Source organism: Brassica napus, chromosome C9 (assembly GCF_020379485.1).
Source record: "Brassica napus cultivar Da-Ae chromosome C9, Da-Ae, whole genome shotgun sequence".
Taxonomy (NCBI): Eukaryota; Viridiplantae; Streptophyta; class Magnoliopsida; order Brassicales; family Brassicaceae; genus Brassica; species Brassica napus.
The window spans coordinates 10,900,084-10,919,568 of NC_063452.1; the positions used below are offsets into that span (position 1 = coordinate 10,900,084).

A 19,485-nucleotide genomic window follows, 5' to 3' on the forward strand; every position below is an offset into this window, starting at 1 on the left:
ATACTTTTTTTTGTTGTTGCTAAGAGTGCACCTATACTAGTTTTTTTTGGGTGTAAACCTATACCTATACTAGTTTAGTAGTTTTTACTTAATACATACCATTGATAAGTACGTGCATAGTGTTATGTATATATATATATTGTAAAATCATAATATTTCATATTTACTGGTTAGCCTAACTTTCAGAGTTATTTATTTAATTTTGTGATTTTATCTTAGTTCCTTAATTGATAATTATAATTCTGAATTTTTATGTATTTTTTCAGGATGAATGTAAAATTATATTCAGTCAAAAAAATCATTTTTCATGTACGTATGACATGTACACTTTCGATTAAATTTACGTTTGGTATATAGTGGGGGTTAGGGGGTTGGACCTGTGGCGTATATAAGTTAGGCTGATACGTATTATTGTCGTTAGTACTCTTATTTCACAATTCACACACTCGACCAAACCATTTGTTTTCTTTGGTTTTAACCAAACTTTTTCGTTAGACTACCAAATTTGGTTTTATATAGTGTATGAATGAATTTGCGTGTAACGTGCGCAACTGCGCATACATGTTACATATACGACACATATACATATATATAAAGTGCATGCGTACGTACACGTATACATTACGTTTATTTTTAGAGTTATTAACAAGAGAAGACTTTTTTTGCGGCCAGAAGAGAAATGATTTTTTAAATGAACGAGAAGACTAACTACGTGAGGAAAAGAAAAAGCTAGAGCAAAGAACTAAATATATGTAACGTTTTTATCTAGGAGTTTATCTCAACTCATTATAACTAATAGTTAAATCAGTTTTTTCAAAATTCCCTGATTTTTTTGAAGCTGAAAAAAAATCTTCCCTGATTTTTTCTTAAAACTTCCCTGAGTTTATCTAGGAGTTTATCTCAACTTATTATAACTAAATAGTTAAATCCGTTTTTCAAAATTCCCTGATTTTTTTTTTTTTGTAAAACACTTCCCTGATTTTTTTTGAAGTTCAAAAAAAAACTTCCCTGATTTTCTCTTAAAATATTGAGTAGTCTGAGTTTGAGCCAAACGAAACCAATTACAAAAAGAAAAATAATTGATTCTATAAGATTCATCGAATAATGGGATTCTACATTATGTAAACGTAAAAACTAGTATAATCATACTAGCATTCTTGGTAATGAGAGAATACATTATTATAACACATAGGATCCTTTTCATCTCCAGGATCTCAATGGACCTACATCAAGAAAGTAATAATATAAACCATAATTTGTTTTGTTTAACATAAGCTAGACTAGATATACGACTCGCAATAGAAATGTCTTTTATATATATATATATATATATATATATATATATATATATATATATATATATATATATATGTAACACCAGAGGCGGACCTATGTTAGTCAATGGGGTTTTAGCACCTTTTATTTTTTTAAAATTTAATATATATGCACATTCTGTAATATTGAACGATTGAACTATATTTAATATAGTTTTGACACACCTTTAATCTCTAACCCACTAACTCTCTTAGTATTAATTACAGAAAATTCTACTACAAGCCCAGTAACTAACCCACATATATTACAATTATATTTAACTAATAAATACTTTAAATTTTAAAGGCCAAATAAATTTAGGTTAGAAAATTGTACTTTTTACGGTTTTACTCTTGTTATCGAAAACGTTTGTCATCTTCTTTAAGAAAATATCAAGCAAACCAGACTAACAATCGCCATCAAAACAGGCAAGCCCTTTTTGATCTTAAAAAAAAACTAATTTGCTTTTAGTGATCTAGTTATCCAATTAATTTATTTTAGTGATCTACTTGATTTTGCCGGTTGCCACTGCAACTGTTGAGAGAAGTTTTTCATCCATGAAAATGTGAAGACAAATCTACGAAATCGGATTGTATATCAGTTTTTGAATGAATGTTTAATTTTTTTTATCGAAAAAAATGTATTTGAAAAAATTACTAATGTGACTGTGATGAAAATATTTCAGGATATAAAAGATTGCAGAGTGCTTTTATAAGATTTTTTTTTATCTTTTTGAATATTTATTTTTAATTATATATTGACACATGTTAAAAAAAAATTTGGGTCCGCCACTGTGTAACACTGTGGGTTATTTGTTTCCAAAAGTGGACAGTACATCATAAATTTATTGAAGGTGTCCCAACATTTCGATGAATTCACATGTTCCATTTCCGAGGATGAAAGCTTTATTTTGTAATGATTATTTCAGGACTAATACCGGCCGGGATAACCACAAAGGGCATATGATTACTGTTTTTATTGTTTGGCTGCTACCCTATTTTGCATTACGCAGTTCTACTACTATACTATCATTCATAAGCTTTATCTTCTTTATTATTATCGTTATAATTATTATTATAGGCAAATCTTCAAAATAGCACATTTCTAAGTTTATATCACAAAAATAGCACTCAAAAACTAAAATGACCAAAATAGCACCTTTCTAAGTTTATCCTTTGAAAATTTTAATTTTTTTATTTTTCAAAATTTGAAATCTTATCCCCAAAACCTCATTTCTCAACTCTAAACCCTAAACCCTAAACTCTAAACCCTAAATCCTAAACCATAAACCCTAAACCCTAAATTCTAAACCCTAAACCCTAAACTCTAAACCCTAAACCCTAAACCCTAAACTCTAAACCCTAAACCCTAAACCCTAAATCCTAAACCCCAAACCCTAAATCCTAAACCCCACCCTTTAACTCTAAACCCTAAGTTTGTGACTTTTGATAAAATATTAAGTGCTATTTTTGTGACTTTTGAACTTGAGTGCTAGTTTGGGAACATAAACTTGATTTAATGCTATTTTTGTCTTTTTCTCTATTATTATTATCAAACACTTGATCTTGCATTGCTAAAAAGCAACATTTTCGCACAGTAACACTAGTGCGTCAACGTAATATAAGATGTAATGTAACTATTCGTGTTCTACAAGTTTTTGCAGCAAAGCCTACACTGTTACTGGAATTCTCTGAAATTTCAAATATTAATCGACACTCAATATAAATCGGATACCTAAGTTTCCACGTTTTTTCCTTTGATGTAAAGATTAAGGCCATTTGTTGATTCGTTGGAAAAAACTTAGGCTAAGCAATATAAATTTATTTGGTTAAAACATCATTTTCTGTGTTATATTCTAAGCATAATGTTTTTGGCAGTATGATAAAGACAAATATCCTATACTAGAAATAATTTAAAGTGAAAGTCGACCGTTGGATCTTTAGTATATCGGGACCAGGATTGGTAAATTGAATTCCATCGAACAATTACTATAATGCCCACAAAAAGGCGAAGTAGAGGAGGACAGACGTGTCATTTTCTTTTGCGTATCGATTACTGTTCCCTAACCCCAACACCATCAACTTTTTTATTTATGAGAAGTGAGAACATGTCTCCTAATCTGTCGGTCTTATATTGTGAATAACTGGTTGAAATGTAACCATAAAAACTATGATATAAAATTTAAACAGTAAATTATACAGCAAATATATCTTCTTAAAAATATTTTCAAAATAAATAAAAATATTTTTTTCCGCAGATAAAAATATATTTATTGCCATAGTTTATATGACTATTTTGAACTATAATTTTAAAATTTAATCTAAAATATAATATAAATTCAAAGTTTTAAATAAAATGAAAAGGTTTCAACTAGTGCTTTAAAGTCAATCATTAATGTTTTGTGATCTATCAAATTTAAAAATTTAAGATAGTTTAATAGACAATACTCTCAAATAATTCATTTTAAATTTTTATCACAAGAATAGTCTCTGAGGAAGAAAATAACCAAAATATCATCTTTTTATTTTGAAATTTTAATTTTAATTTTTTATCATTTGAAACCATATCGCAAAAACTCACCCTTTAACTATAAACCATAAGTCTAGATTAGTTAATCTACAGTTTTACCCTTTAATAAATTTTATTTTTGTCATTGAAAATTATTTTTGTGAAGATAAACTAAAAATATATATCTTAGAGAATTTGTCTAGTTTAAATTGACGCATTTTAACATTTCTGCAGTATGCATTGGATTTTGATTTCAGTTATTTATTTATGAAACAACATAAGATTGAAATCAATCCAAAATACAAAAAAAAAAAATTAAATCATTAAAAGTTGAGTAACACTTGATTTTAAAAACTGGATTTAAATCATTCACTGAATAGCACTAGATTTTAAAATATAATTTATAATCATCATTCGAATAACAATATATTGTGTTAAGATTTAAACTCTATTAAAATACATGATTGAATAACACCGACTAAGATAGGTCAAGCAACTCAACTAATCATCTCTAATTTTGATATAAAGGATTAGCTTTATTTTTCTTTAAAATATTAGTGTGTGTATATATATATATTGATAATATGTATATGATAGATAATGTTAGTAGTAGAACATAAAAATTAATACTTATGCACATTTTTATATCTTATTACCCAATCACACAAGTTCTACAAAAATAATCATTGCATATAATCTAATTCAAAATATGAGAATTTAGAACAAACATTAAACAAGTTATTATTGCATGAGTTTTTATTTGAAATTATTTCGATTAATAACTACAATTTTAAGTTTAGTTCATTGCTTTATTATTTTATATTTGCAATCCAATACTGCATATTTTATTTTTCTTAACATTATAAAAATAATTTAGTTATTTGTTTTTTTCTGCCAAATTAACTACAGAAATATTAAGTATTACAATTTGAAACAAATTTTTTAAATAATTTATATAATAAAATATTTCAGATACAAATTTTAAAACATTCTAATCATTGTTGCATGTAAATTTGATTTTTTTTTTCCTTGATTTCCATCTTACTTATTCACGCTTTACCATATAATTCAAGTTCTTCTTGGAATGAAATATTTTTATAAAATATTTGTTAAATATATAACTGGTAATTTTAAAATATTTGTTAAATATATAACTGGTAATTTTTTTAAGAAAAATTATTTAATCATATTTGATTTTATCAATTCATGTATAATATATATTTCTAAACTTTTGAAATTAAAATATTATGTATCTTTATATGGTATATAATATAATTTAAACAATACGAAAAATTTAAGATCATAAGATTTTATACTCATGTGATTTTATGATAATTTGTATCTTTGTTATAACAAAGTTTTAAACAACTGCAAACTTTTAAAGTGAGATTTTTAACAGTTTTGATAATTTAGAGTTTTTAAATATATATATATATATATATAACGTATACGAAAAATATAAATTTTTATTATATAGTTAATGTAATTGTTTCATTTATTTTAATAGTATAAAATTAAGAAAAATAATAGAATGTACATAAATTATGATTAATCTTTAGTATTCAAAATCGTTGATGATCATATATATTTTAATCACATTAGATAATTTTGTAATTTTTAATTAAAAAATACTTTTTAAATTATTGACTAAATTTTATGCAGTTTAATAAAATATAATATATATTTAGATAAAAAAAACCTATTATTCTAAAAAAAATCACACAAATATTTAATAAGGATACATGACATGGCTTACATGTTATAATACTTCTCAACAAATATATAAATAATAATATTTTAATAATACTAAATCCAAAATTATGGATCTATATACTTTTAGTATCCTAATAATAAAACGTACAGATCTTTCTTTACCCTATATCTATAATAATAAAGTAGAAGGAAAATGCTCTACAATGCGCCACCTCATCCCTCATATCCCTTTTTAGTGCAAAGTATTGATGGGCTTTAGTTATTTTTGGGCTCTTCCTGCTTTCATAACTGAGGTCCGCTTGGCAGGGTTAGATCAGTTTTGTCTTCCCCTTCCTCTTCGACCCCATAACTATATCGTTTGCCTTGGTCTCCGGTTAGATTTTCTGTAACGTTTTCTCTTTTTCTTAAACACATGCTTTAATTCAGTCGTTAAACTCCACATCACCTCTCCTCCCACTCCGACTCATTTATTCAGGCTTACGAACGGTTTCTGTAACATATACAAGCTAGACCTATAAATAAGTCTTCTGGAATCGATGAAGACCTACACCGTACAAATATTTTACAGCCTAACCATCTCACGCATCACCATGCCCTGGCCGTTTCTTAATGTTTGTTTTCTCTTATGGTGCATCTAAATCTGAACATAGCATATTATTATTAAATAAAAAAAAACAATTTCACGTTCAAATTTGTTTATCTTTGAGAATTAACTTAAGAGATTAACCTTACGCTCCATTATACCAATGGTAAAAATTCTCTTATAATAGGAAAAATAAACCTATTATACGAATGCCACCATTGGTACATCGCCTCATCTCTAAAAACTGTTTCAATGAGATATATCCCAAAAACTCGAGGCCAAAAAAAATGATTGCTATTGTGAGAAGCTGCTGAATCTGAATCAATTGATTATGTACATTCTCTAAGAACACAATAAAGTCAGAGACTCCGAGTTTCTACATGAAACAAGAATAATATAACACCAAAACTGGATTTAAGTTTGCCTTATCGGCTTAGTGTTGCAGATCATTGTCAATACACTCTTTCAGCTACAACCAAAACATAGTAATAAAAAATTTTAAGCCTCCAAATAAAAACATAAAAGATTTTAAAAATTAGGCAATGATATATTGATGAGTGGACCATTATCGTTTGCAACACACTTATTTTATCTTTCCAATACAACTATTTATCACTAATCCTCGAGTAAACAATCTCATTACATGCCACAACGATTTAAATAAATAATATTAAAGAGTAAGTTGCAAGATTAAAAAGTCTCCGAATTAGAAAAAGATTTTACTAAATACATATTCAACAAATTATAATAAATTTTATTTATTAATGTATATTAAATATTTTACATAAGTAATTTTTAAATATTACAGAAGTCATTTTTAACTAAAATAATAAACTTACCCTTTCATAAATTGAAAATCTAATATAAACTGAAACAAACATATATTCGAAAACATCATTTGTTGTTACATAATATGTACTAATTATTATTTATGACATTGTTGAAACTATTTGTCTATTATTTTAAAAATTAAATTTTATAATTTTATCACATTATATTTGATTTTCAATGATTTGGCTTGGATTTGGTGAATTAATTTATTATTGTGAAAAAATTAGTTATTGTAATAATATGAACTTTATATTTTTTTCAACTATATGAAATTAGTTATTGAAAAATCTGATACTCTTAGGAAAAGGTAGCTATTCTTACTTTATTTCTTTTCCAACTATATGAAATTGAAATAGAAATCAAATAAAAAATATAAATCATTTTATTTTCCTTAATTTTTTTATTTAATAATTTTTTGTTCTAAAAAAAAATATTGTTAGTGGTCAACTCCAACCAACAAAATACAATTTACAATATGCCAGGTCTGATAAACAAGACAATGAAGAACATGATTAGTTCACTCCAGTACAAGCCAAATCATAAGCTGAAAAGGTTATTAAGAGGGTGATTGGTAGTTGCTGTAGGTGTTGTACACAACCCTATTTATTTATACAATACCAAATTCAGAGCAATCAAGATTTAAATTTTTTTTTGAAACCACAGCTCGAAATAACCTACTGCTGTACAAGTGCTCTGCAGAGCCAAATATCCAAAGTAATTTTTTTAGTGCTTTCCATAAAATTCTACAGCACTTAAATCTAAAGTCACAACAAAAAGTCTACAGATTTTTTTCTACACCAAAAGCTACAGTCATTACCAATCGGACCCTAAGAACATGGTTTGAAGTAACAACTTATGAGTAGTTTTTACATCTATAAAAGAGTTTTTCAGTTCTTAAAATGATCTGATTTGTATATAACATTTTTTTGATAGTTCATCAAAAAAAAATTACCATATGATCTTAGGATAAAAACAGATTATGTTTATTATTTTTAATATAAAATAAAGTTTCAATGATTTATAATATTTAAATATAGATAGTTTTAATGTAAACTCACTTGCCTGGCTGGGCGGACCAACTTCTAGTATAAAAATATTAATGAATTAAAGAAAAGTTTTGCACATAAATAATTAAATAAATGTAAAAGTAATTAATTATAAAAAACGTACCGTACTTTATTTGTGTGTTTGATAATTGTTTATTTATCTCGTGTCTCTCTTTAGATCTACTTTGCTTTTTTGTCCCATTTATATAAAATCCACCGCTCGAGCTTAACGTTCGCGTCTTCGTCTCCTTCTTCCTTTGCTTCCTCTCTGAGTTGAACTCGTTCCGTTCGACTGAGCCAGCTCCTGCGGAGGACCAGCTTCAAGAAATATCGCTATTGGATAATAACTATTGCCTCTTCATTGGACTAAAGGAGTGTTAGTTAATAAATGGCTGGTTCCAAGAGACATTGCTCGGATCAACGGTGAGTAAAACTCTGTTACACCGGTGATCAATAATCGAGATGTTTAGAACAGGTAGATGGAGGAACGAGAAGAACAGGATCAAAGTCGTATTCAGGCTAAAGTTTCACGCTACTCAGGTATAGATCATATAGACATAATCAACTTAAGATTTTGTTTGAGAAGTCTTTTGCTTCTGTTCCAAGTTAGGGATCGATTATTCTTGCATTGCGTTTCTATGGTTTCAAGAATCTGATCTCAATCTAATTTTCAATTTGATTTTTTTTTTTGGGTTACGGAGGCGTCTGAGTTGAATACAGAGGGATTGATTCTCTCTCTTGTTCCCGGAGATGTGGGGAAACCGACGGCGAGGTCAGAGAAAGCGGTGGTTAGAGACGGGCAATGCCGGTGGGAAATTCCGGTTTACGAGACTGTGAAGTTTCTGAAAGATGCGAAAACCGGGAAGGTTAACCAGAGGATTTACCATCTCATTGTGTCAACGACGGTCAGTAAAAAAAACAAGAAGATATTGATCGATGAAAGATCTGTGACGGTAACGTAAAGTTTTCTTTTGATTTTGTAATTTTTATATATATTTTTTTTCAGGGATCTACAAGAGGTGGTTTGGTTGGAGAAACATCAATTGATTTTGCTGATTATGCTGACGCAATTAAAACTTGTAACGTTTGTCTTCCACTACACAACACAACTTCAAAAGCTTTGTTGCATGTTAGCTTCTTCTCTCTTCTCTTTAATGTTCTGTCTTGAGAGAAATTTAATGACCTGTTTGCATCTTAAAAGCTCACAAGAACCGTTGCTTTTCTTTTCCTTGTCTTTTATAAAAAAAATGTTACTGTCTTATTAATGATCTCTAATTATTTATATATATTTTATTTTCAGGTATCAATACAAAGGCAATTAGAATTTGATGATCCTCAAAGGTGCAAAAAGCTGGACTTAAGCTTTGGTTTTTCTTCCGTATCTATTTTGTTGTTATTGCAAGTTTTTGTTTTGGACACTTGATGGAAGTGGCGTTTTCTATTTCTGAGTACTTGCAGAGAGGAGGATGAATGCAATAATCTTGAAAAAATGTCACATGGTAAAGATTTGAAGTCACATTTGAGCCTCGGTGATGCAGATGAACCTCGTGCAAGCGGTTCGCATGAGGTATTTGATCTATGCTTTTGTGTTGGTAGTGTATGCAATAGAGTTGGATCTTCTCTGACTTCTGCTTATCTTTAGGAAGGGCCTTTTGGTAAAGCTGCACGGTTTGCTGAGCTGAGAAGAAGAGCATCAACTGAATCTGATAGTACAATGTCAAGCTCTGGAAGTGTCATTGAGCCAACTACTCCTGAAGAGGTCGCCAAGTCTTTGAGACACCCTCCTAAGCAACTTCACTCATCTAAAGCTTTGTTTGAAGAGCCTCGTGTGTCCGAATCCGAGTGGTCTGGAAGTTCTGATCGTGGAATCACCACCGATGACTCCACCAATGACAAAATGTCTAAAAACTCCTCGGAGGATGGGGATGAGATAGAGAAGCTTAAAAACGAGGTTGCTTGTTTGACAAGGCAAGCAGATCTTTCTGACCTAGAGCTGCAAAGCCTGAGGAAACAAGTCGTTAAAGAGACCAAAAGGAGTCAAGATCTCTTGAAAGAAGTGAATAGCTTGAAGCAGGAGAGAGACTCTTTGAAGGAAGATTGCGAGAGGCATAAAGTCGCAGACAAGACTAAAACGAGGAACAGGTTGCAGTTTGAAGGAAGGGATCCATGGATTCTCTTGGAGGAAACGAGAGAGGAGCTTGACTACGAGAAGGATCGTAACTTCAATCTCCGGTTACAGCTCCAGAAGACTCAGGAATCTAACTCAGAGTTGATTCTTGCTGTTCAAGATCTTGAAGCAATGCTTGAGGAAAGAAGCAAAGAAGCACCAAGAACCATTGATACAGATGAAGATGAGGATCAAAAGGCTCTTGAGGAACTCGTGAAGGGACACATGGATGGGAATAACACACACGTTTTGGAGCAGAAGATCACAGAACTATACAACGAGATTGAGGTTTATAAACGAGACAAAGAGGAGCTTGAGATACAGATGGAACAGCTAGCTTTGGACTATGAGATACTGAAACAGGAGAATCATGATGTCTCATACAAGCTAGAGCAGAGCCAACTGCAAGACCAGTTGAAGATGCAATACGAATGTTCATCAGAGCTTGAGAACCAAGTGGAGACACTTGAAGCTGAGCTCAAGAAGAGATCGGAAGAGTCTTTGTCCCGGATCAAAGAGCTTGAAGCACAAATGGAGATCTTGGAAGAAGAGATGGAGAGACAGGCTGAGGTGTTCGAGGCGGACATCGATGCAGTCACGAGAGGTAAAGTGGAGCAAGAGCAAAGAGCGATACAAGCGGAAGAAGACCTGAGGAAGACGAGGCGGAGAAACGCTAGCGTAGCTGAGAAGCTACAGGAGGAGTTCAAGAGACTCTCCGAGCAGATGGATTCAATGTTTGCATCAAGTGAGAAAATGGCTATGAAAGCTATGACAGAAGCTAATGAGTTAAGGATGCAGAAACGTGAAGTTGAAGAAATGCTCAAGAAGGCTAATGATGAGTACGAGGCAAAGCTCAAGGAGCTTTCTGAAAAGCTGAGTCAGATGGAGAGGCATGAAGAAGAAGTTACTTCAAATCTAAACCAAGAGATCAAATTCTTGAAGGATGAGATTGAGAATCTGCAAAAGGACAAACATAGCCTCATGTTACAAGAAGAGAGCCTAAGAGGTGAGCTGGAAGAGACGGAAAGGAATAAAAACGAGCTAGAGAGCAGGATTGAGTCAATGAGGGAGGAATCAGAGTCTCTAGCAGAGGAGTTGCAAGCGGTGAAGCGTATCAAGGATGAAAAAGAAGCAGCAATTACACACTTACAGACAGAACTAGAAACCGTGAGAGCCAAGTTTGATGACCTAAATCATTTATTCTCAGAGAATGATTCGGAGATGGAGAAGCACAAGAAGCAAGTAACACAAGTGAAAGGTGAGATGAAGAAGAAAGAAGAAGCAATAGCTAACCTTGAGAAGAAGCTCAAGGAAAGCAGAATCGCGTTTAACAACTTAACCAAAACCGCGCAAAGAAACAACAACAAAGGAAGTACAGTAGGAGCTAAAGAAGTTGCTGTTATGAAAGATAAAATAAAACTTCTCGAGGTAAATATTCATAATTAATATCTTCAAGTCTAATGATACACTCTTGAACTATTGATGTTGTTGTATGATCTAGGGGCAAATAAAACTGAAGGAGACTGCTCTTGAAGCTTCATCAAACATGTTCATCGAAAAGGAGAAGAATCTGAAGAACAGAATCGAGGAGCTGGAAACTAGTCTCGACCAGAACAGCCTAGAGGTTATTAATAAAGATAACCATGAAAAGGAAGAAGTCCGAGTTCTGGAAGCGGAGATGGCGTTATTGAGAGAATGTAATGAAACGATGGAGATGGAGCTGAAGGAGATGCAAGAGAGATACTCAGAGCTAAGTCTGAGATTTGCAGAAGTGGAAGGCGAGAGACAACAGCTTGTTATGACAGTACGTAATCTCAAAAACGCCAAGAGGAGCTAAACCGGTATATATCAGAACCGGTTTTCAGGTTTATAAAAAAAAAAGGAAGTATATGTAATCACTTTGTTTCTTGTTTATGTAATTACACTTTGTTTATGTTTTCTAAGTAATTTGCATAAGTTTCAGCTCTCTAGTCGTTTTGATTACTTGTACGATACAAACGCTGTTGTATCCCAACGCTCAAAAGTGTTCCCAATTCTGGATCGGAATACTCGGACCGGTTCCTGGTTAGTTAATTTGTTTTTGAAATAAACCGGTTCGTATTCAACGACGTCGTATTGTCGTCGTCTTCCCTTCTCTTTCCCTCTCCCCCTTGCTCGCTCGCTCGCTCGCTCGCCTGCTAAGTTTGTTTAGGGTTTGCCGAAGCCAAAATTCATAAGATGAGGAGAGCAATTGCGATTGACGAAGCCGAAGAGATTCTTCCATTATCCTAGAAGTGCTCCTCTATCCTTTAACTTTCGTTGCACGAAACGAGATTTCTCTGCTCTCAGTGATGATTACAGAGAGAAATTGAGAAATGGGCTTACTGATATTAAGTTAGAAGATGCGGTTGGTTTGTTCAGTGAGATGGTGAAGTCTCGTCCTCTCCCTTCCATTATCGAGTTCACTAAACTGTTTCTGCAGCTCCTCTCAACTCCATCTGGCTTTAGGTACGCTTGCTAAGATGATGAGACTTTAGTTGACCGAACGGTTGCCAAAGGATTTCAACCGTATCAGCCAATCTGCTCCAAACCCATCGGATAATTCTCAACTCAAGCCCAACTTGAAGCCCAAAAATCAGACAGGCCAAAAGCTTCTCAACGGTCGTCTTCACCAGGCTACAAAGAAGACAAAATCGTTAGTACACGGGCAGCACAGCTAAAGCAAAAGCACATCACGGCTGGCCAAGCACGGCCTGTCTCTAACAGAAATCGGTTTGCAGCACTCCAAGACAATGAAGACCAATGTTGAAAGCCCTAGCTGTTACTATGTATAAATACATTGTTAAGTTGTAATAAGAAACTAAGAAATCAATAACAAAGAGCAAAAGACTCATCTTTCTTGCAAAATTCTGTCTATTTTCATGGTATCAGAGCTTCAGTCGATTTTTATGGGTTACCCTATTCTCTTTTAGCTTCTGCACACTCTATCTAAACCATCCCAAGACAATCTGTCGGTTCATGCACGAAATCCAAAGAAAAGGAAGAGACTTTCTGCAATGGTGATGCAGATCTGTGTTGATATGACAGTGAAATTTAAGGTCCAAGCTCTACTCTTTCCACCAGGGTTACTTGATAAAAAAAACCAGAAGAAGATAGTCCAATCGAAGAAGAAGAGAAAGTTGGGCTCCAGCAAATCGACATGTTATTGGGTCTTCCAGATAAAAGCCCATCTGTAAAAAAAAAGAAAAATATGGAAACGGAAACGAGAAGAAGCTTGTGGGAACAAAAGCAAGGGAAGCTCCTTCATGTCTCTTCATCAGCGCATATCTTCTGGTATGTTATGAATGAGTTAGTGATATAGGCTTGGAATCTGGAAGGAGAATGAATAGGCTAGTTATGGGTTTGATAATGATGAGATAAATGGCAACAAGTTTTGTTTTTGATGAGTGCACACAAGATGTTTGGTTAAATGTCCAAGAGAAAAACAGATTGTGAAAATGAGGAGTTTTGGTGGCAGATGAATAGGAATAGAGAGTTGGGTTTAGGCTGTTGTAGGATTGATATTCTCTTTGGCTGTGAGATAGCTTAGTCCAGTTACAAGGATAAGAAGAAAAAAAAATCCCCAACTTGTTGTGAGACAAATAGGTCAAAAGAACCTGAAAATGTTCTCATATTTATGTCTATTCTCCAAGCTAGATAGAGTCATCAACCTACTTGCTAATGATCTCAGATTACTTGCTCCTGATCCTGCCAAAGCTTCACTCATTTGCATCTTCAAACTTGGCTTCTTGCTTGCACCCGACGCCAAGTTTGCAGGAGAGTATTGAACCCCAACCTAAAGCCCAAGTTTATGATCTATTAGAGACTTTTGTAACCCATGTAACTAGGGTTTCTAGATTCATTTATATGTTGTTATGTGCTTTGATGAATGCAACTTTGGCTGCCACTTAAAGTAGCCTCTTTCTCTAAACTCTTATGATATCAATAGAATCTTTGTGTTCTTGAAGACAACTCTAAAGCTTTCATTCTCTTTACTTGCATATAATAAAGCTTTTACAAGCTATTTCTATCTTTCAATAATAGCTCTTATCAGCTCTATCTTTCTAGTTTCATAAATGTTATCATGGTATCATAAAGTAGACAGAGTTTTGCAAGAAAAGTGAGTCTTTTGCTCTTTGTTATTGCTTTCTTAGTTTTTTATTACAACTTAACAATGTATTTATAGATAGAAATAGCTAGGGCTTTCAACATTGGTCTTCATTGTCTTGGAATGCTGCAAATCGATTTCTGTTAGAGACAGGCTGTGCTTCGCCAGCTGTGATGTGCTTTTGCATTTGCTTTAGCTGTGCTGCCTGTGTACTAACGATTTTTTCTTGTTTGTAGCCTGGTGAAGACGACTGTTGAGAAGCTTTTGGCGATGTCTGACTTGTGGGGTTCAAGTTGGGCTTGAGTTGAGAATTATTTGATGGGCTTGGAGCAGATTGGCTGATAGGCCCCCTCAAACTAGGTGTGTCGATTGAGTCGACGCCGAGTTTGTCACGAAGAGTCGAGAAAGCTTCAAACGGAAGAGATTTGGTGAATATGTCGGCACTCTGCTGATGATTAGGGATGTGTCTCACTTCCAAGGCTCCCAAGCATCTCTCTCTCTAACATAGTGATAATCGAGAGCAAAGTGCTTGGTGCGAGAGTGAAATGAAGGATTCACAGATAACAAGACCGCCGATAAATTGTCACACAGCAGCAATGGAGTTGTAAGAAGCAGAATTCCCAACTCACGAAAGATCGAGCACAACCAGGTAAAGTTCGATACTCTGATTCAGTTGAGCTCTTAGACACCGTAGGTTTCTTGCGGGAAGACCAAAAGATAAGGGTTTTACCTAGAAACGTGCTGAACCCACCAGTAGATCTGCGAGTGGTGTTGCAGCCTGCCCAATCACTGTTACTGTAGGCATTGCGGGCGAAATCAGTGTCTTTATGAAGTGAAATTCCCCTCGTTAGTGTGCCTTAACATATCTGAGAATTCTTTTCAGGAGAGTGAAGTCGGATACTGTTGGAGCATGCATCTTCTGACAGACATAGTTGACGGCGAATTTAATGTTAGGCCGCGTCAAAGTGAGGTATTGTAGCTTCCCTGCAAGACTCTTTGTAATAATCCTCACAAGCAGATAGAATTTTGGTCGAGAAAAATTCCACTCAACCAATTTGGAGTAACCAAAATTAAAAATAAAAATCGACCCGGTGAATTATTCTCGACGGGAATGTCTTGTGGCCAAAATACCTACTCTTGATAGTTCTGGTTGAGTTTTAATTATTGTGGTCAAGTTTTATTCAAGCTGGAAGATTTTATATAAAATCAAGACAAGATTCGATGGACGAGAAAAAGTTTGGTCGAGAACTGACTAGGAATAGTTTGAGCTGCTTGTTAATTTAAATCAGTCATGTGAGTTGCACCAGCTTGTGTGCTTGCTTGCTGGCTGTACCAGTCATGTACCATGTACCATGCACCTTCTTGCCTGCCTTCTTGTTGAATGATCAGTCATGTGCAAGACACACCTGCTTGAATTTTCTTCATGGGAGGGAAAGGGCAGCTGCTTGCTGCTGGAAGTAATGAAACAGGTCACCACTTGTCTCCTCCCAGCCATGCCTTGTGTTTTGTGAAACCCTCACCTGAAGGAACTTCCTGACGTATTTAACTCTTTCTCCACCAGTTTGGTCGTGCAGAAACCAGTGGGAAACACAGAAAAATCAGAGAGAGAAGAGAGAAAAGTGACAGAAAAATTCAAAAAAAAATTCATGAAAAATTCAGAAAAAAAATCAGAGAAGAGGAGTGAGCATGGACAACCCTTTCTCACCATCCTGTGACTTTAATCAGTGTGTTCTGGTGTGGTTAATATCTGAAGGCTTGGCGTCCAAGAGTTTAGAATCACCCAAGTTCTTTAGCCTTAGATTTTATCGGTTAGACATGTGTTCAACTTGAAGTTTATATCAACCAATTTCATCTTAAAGCTTGAGGAAATCAGAGTGAAATGGAGTGTTATTAGTTGAGCTCGAATCTAGTCTTCCCTAGCCAATCTCATGGAATCAAAAGTGAGTCTAGATAGATGATTAAATAGATAGGAATTACTATTGCATGATTGAAAATGTAGATGATTGATAAGTTTTGTCTCTTAATCAATATTGAATTGGTGAGGTGCTTACTTAGTGTAAACACTTAATAAATATTTATGAATTTTCGTAGAGGTTTATTCCGAACCTTAGTACTTGTTCTCAAGTACTAATATATTATATTATTAAATATATGAGTATAAATCATGTGAAATCTTATTGTATACTCACTCTCCCGAAAGTTCCCGCATTACCGTGAATTGTTCATGCGATACGGAACAAGGTCACGAAGACACGATGATGGGGTCGCACCCTGGTCGATCTTGAAATATCTAATGGAGATGGTGGTTATATTTATTTTCCCGCTAGGCTCGGTTAGCCTTTGTTGTTTTACGGGTTTAGTCTATATATATATATATGTATATTATAAGTATGAGTGAATGACGGGTGTCGTGGACACGTCGATGGAAGGATATGCCTTATATATAGGGCTGTTCAATATGGTAAAACCGAACCGTACCGAACCGAACTGAAATAGACAATATGTTTTGGTTTTGGTATATACCATATAAACCGAATGTATATAATTTTATAAAACCCGTAGGATTTGGATATGGTTTGATATATAACCGATTAAACCGAATAAACCGAACAAAACCGATTAAAAGTAGAAACATGTAAATATGTATCTATTTTATAACAATACATGAAAATCTATTTGTAAAACACTTGAACTATAATTAAATAACAATACATCGCAATTCATACATCTTATTTTCTAAGTCTTTTTTTGATCTTTTTGCTTTATTTTAGTCGTCACTAAATTAATATGAAGATTATAAATTTGATGGACAATAATTAATGGAAAATTTTCATAACTTTTTTCTTATCTGTAAACAAACAGAGTTTCGTGTTCAATTGAAAAGGCATGACTTTATGGAAGAGTGGAAAAACTTTTTTTTCATGTTTTTGTTTTGTTTCATATTTTTATTTTCAAAATTTCAAGCTTTGATTATTTTATTTGATAGTAGAAGCATTTTTATTTTTTTGTTCATTTATTTGAACATGTAATATATTTTTAATAAATGACTGTGTTGACAATATGACTCTGAAATTCATATAATATGATCTCAGATTAAATAATTAAGTTTTTTTCGTATAAAACCGAATAAACCGAAAACCGACGGTATATAAACCGAACCGAACCGAAGTAAATATGAATTTAGAATGGTAGTTATATTTTACTAACCGAAATACCGAAAACCGATAAAAATCGAACCTAAACCGAACCGATATCCGGATTGAACACCCCTACTTATATATGTATTTTTATTAGTTATGGAATATATTTCCACTGCATACAAATGGAGTTGATTGTTTGAGATATTATTAATATATGTTGGGGTGGGAGACTAGGCTCACTGAGTAAACTAGCTACTCTTGACTAATTTGTGATGCAGGTAACCAGTAGATGGGAGACCTTACTCTAGGACGGGAAGAAACATTATCTTATGTATAAGATTTGTTGACCGAAAACCTCGAAGTTAATTTATAACAAATTTTGTAAGATGCTTTTAAATGATATATAAAGAATTTTTTAAAGTACGGGTTCCATATGAAATTAGTCCTTGTCCAGATGAACTAACTATCGGATATTTCTTTTTCGGGTTGAAAAGCCTAGAGTGATATTCGATAGGAGCATTGGTGTTCTTTGGTTATTTGTCTAAGGTGATCGAAAGTATTCTGAGAACCTCGGATCGACCATCGAGGAACATCGACCGTGTCATTTCTGGTCATCTACGATCGGGGGTGTCACACTCCTGAAGTAGGTAGGATTAGAGAGTGGCAGGCTCTGATCATGTACCTTGTTGAGCTGGAGGGGAAGAGTTGGCATAAGGGAGCAATCAGGCATTGAAGTAACAACAAGTAAGTCCTCAGCATACTTCTGTTGACACAAGAACAAGCCTTTATCGTGACTCTGAACTTGTATGCCTAGAAAATAGTGAATCCTTCCCATGTCTTTCATACGAAACTCCTTGTTGAGTTGTTGGAGTAGCATAGATAGAACCTCAGAGCTGTTACCTGTCACCACCATGTCATCGACATACAACATTAAAATGATAATGTCTTTTTTCTGCTGTGTAGACGAACAGGGAGGGATCAGACTCGGAGCAGCGAAATCCAAAGTCAATGAGAAAGGTGCTGAACTTGTCGAAATCCGTAGATAGCCTTGTTGAGACGCCAAACATGATCAGGTTTCTCCTTGTCAACGAACCCAGAAGGCTGTCTCATTAAGACTTTCTCATGAAGATCTCAATGTAAGAACACATTTTTTACATCCATTTGTTTGATTTCCGAGTTAAGCATTGTAGCCATGTGTAGAATTGTCCTTATTGATGCCATCCTGATAACTGGACTATAGGTTTTTAAGTAATCAACGCCTTCTTCCTGTTCGAGACTTGAGCTTGTTTAAAGTTCCATCAGCATTAAGCTTGATGCGATTTACCCATCCTGAGCCAAGAACATGCATATCAGGAGTGCAAGGCACAAGAGTGAACGTGTTCGTCTCCTTACAGGTATCATACTCCTCTGTCATCGCATTATTCCAACCAGGATGGTTAAGTGCAGCAGCAACATAACGTGGTTCAAGAATAGCTACTTTCTCAGTTAGAAGCACATAGCGTGGGTTTGGTTTTACAATCCCGGCTCGTGCTCTAGTAATCATTGGATGACCTTGATGTGGAACATGTAAATCTCGTGTGTGTGATAGGTAAGTAACTTCCATCATCAATCATCACATCATCATTTCCGTGATAGGGTTGTGAATGCTGCAAATGTTGCGTGGAGTTGGTAAGATAACTAGTAGCACCGGAGTCTGGATACCACTCAGAGCTAGCATCGTCGGTTCCATCAGTGATACGCATCGCAGCCAAAGCCTGAGGAAGTTCTTCATCATGATAACTGTTGTTGAACCAGTGATAGCACTTGAGAGCAGAGTGATTTGGCTTGCCGCAAATCTGACATGCCTGACGCGTGTCTCCTTCAGAAGAAGAGATCTGTTGAGTGAAGCCTCTTCCTCTGGTGGAGTAACTGCGACCTCTACCACCACCGCGTCCTCTGTTTCCACGAAAGGAGTAGTTTGTACGCATTGACGCAAACGCCATGTGAGGTGAGAGCTCTTGGTTCGTGGTGTAGCTTAGGAGTCTATCATCAAAGGCCACCAGACGAGGAACAATGGA

General features: G+C 34.0%; 1 protein-coding gene across 1 annotated transcript; it reads left to right on the forward strand.

The window, feature by feature from the left end:
• Positions 1–8,138: 8,138 nt before the first annotated feature.
• Positions 8,139–13,626, forward strand: LOC106420523 (myosin heavy chain, skeletal muscle, adult). The gene is made up of 7 exons (XM_013861369.3): positions 8,139–8,535; positions 8,697–8,900; positions 9,002–9,124; positions 9,296–9,336; positions 9,454–9,562; positions 9,638–11,590; positions 11,664–13,626. The coding sequence occupies exons 1-7, from the start codon at positions 8,458–8,460 to the stop codon at positions 11,997–11,999; spliced, it is 2,844 nt and encodes a 947-aa protein (XP_013716823.2). The 5' UTR covers positions 8,139–8,457; the 3' UTR covers positions 12,000–13,626.
• Positions 13,627–19,485: the final 5,859 nt, after the last annotated feature.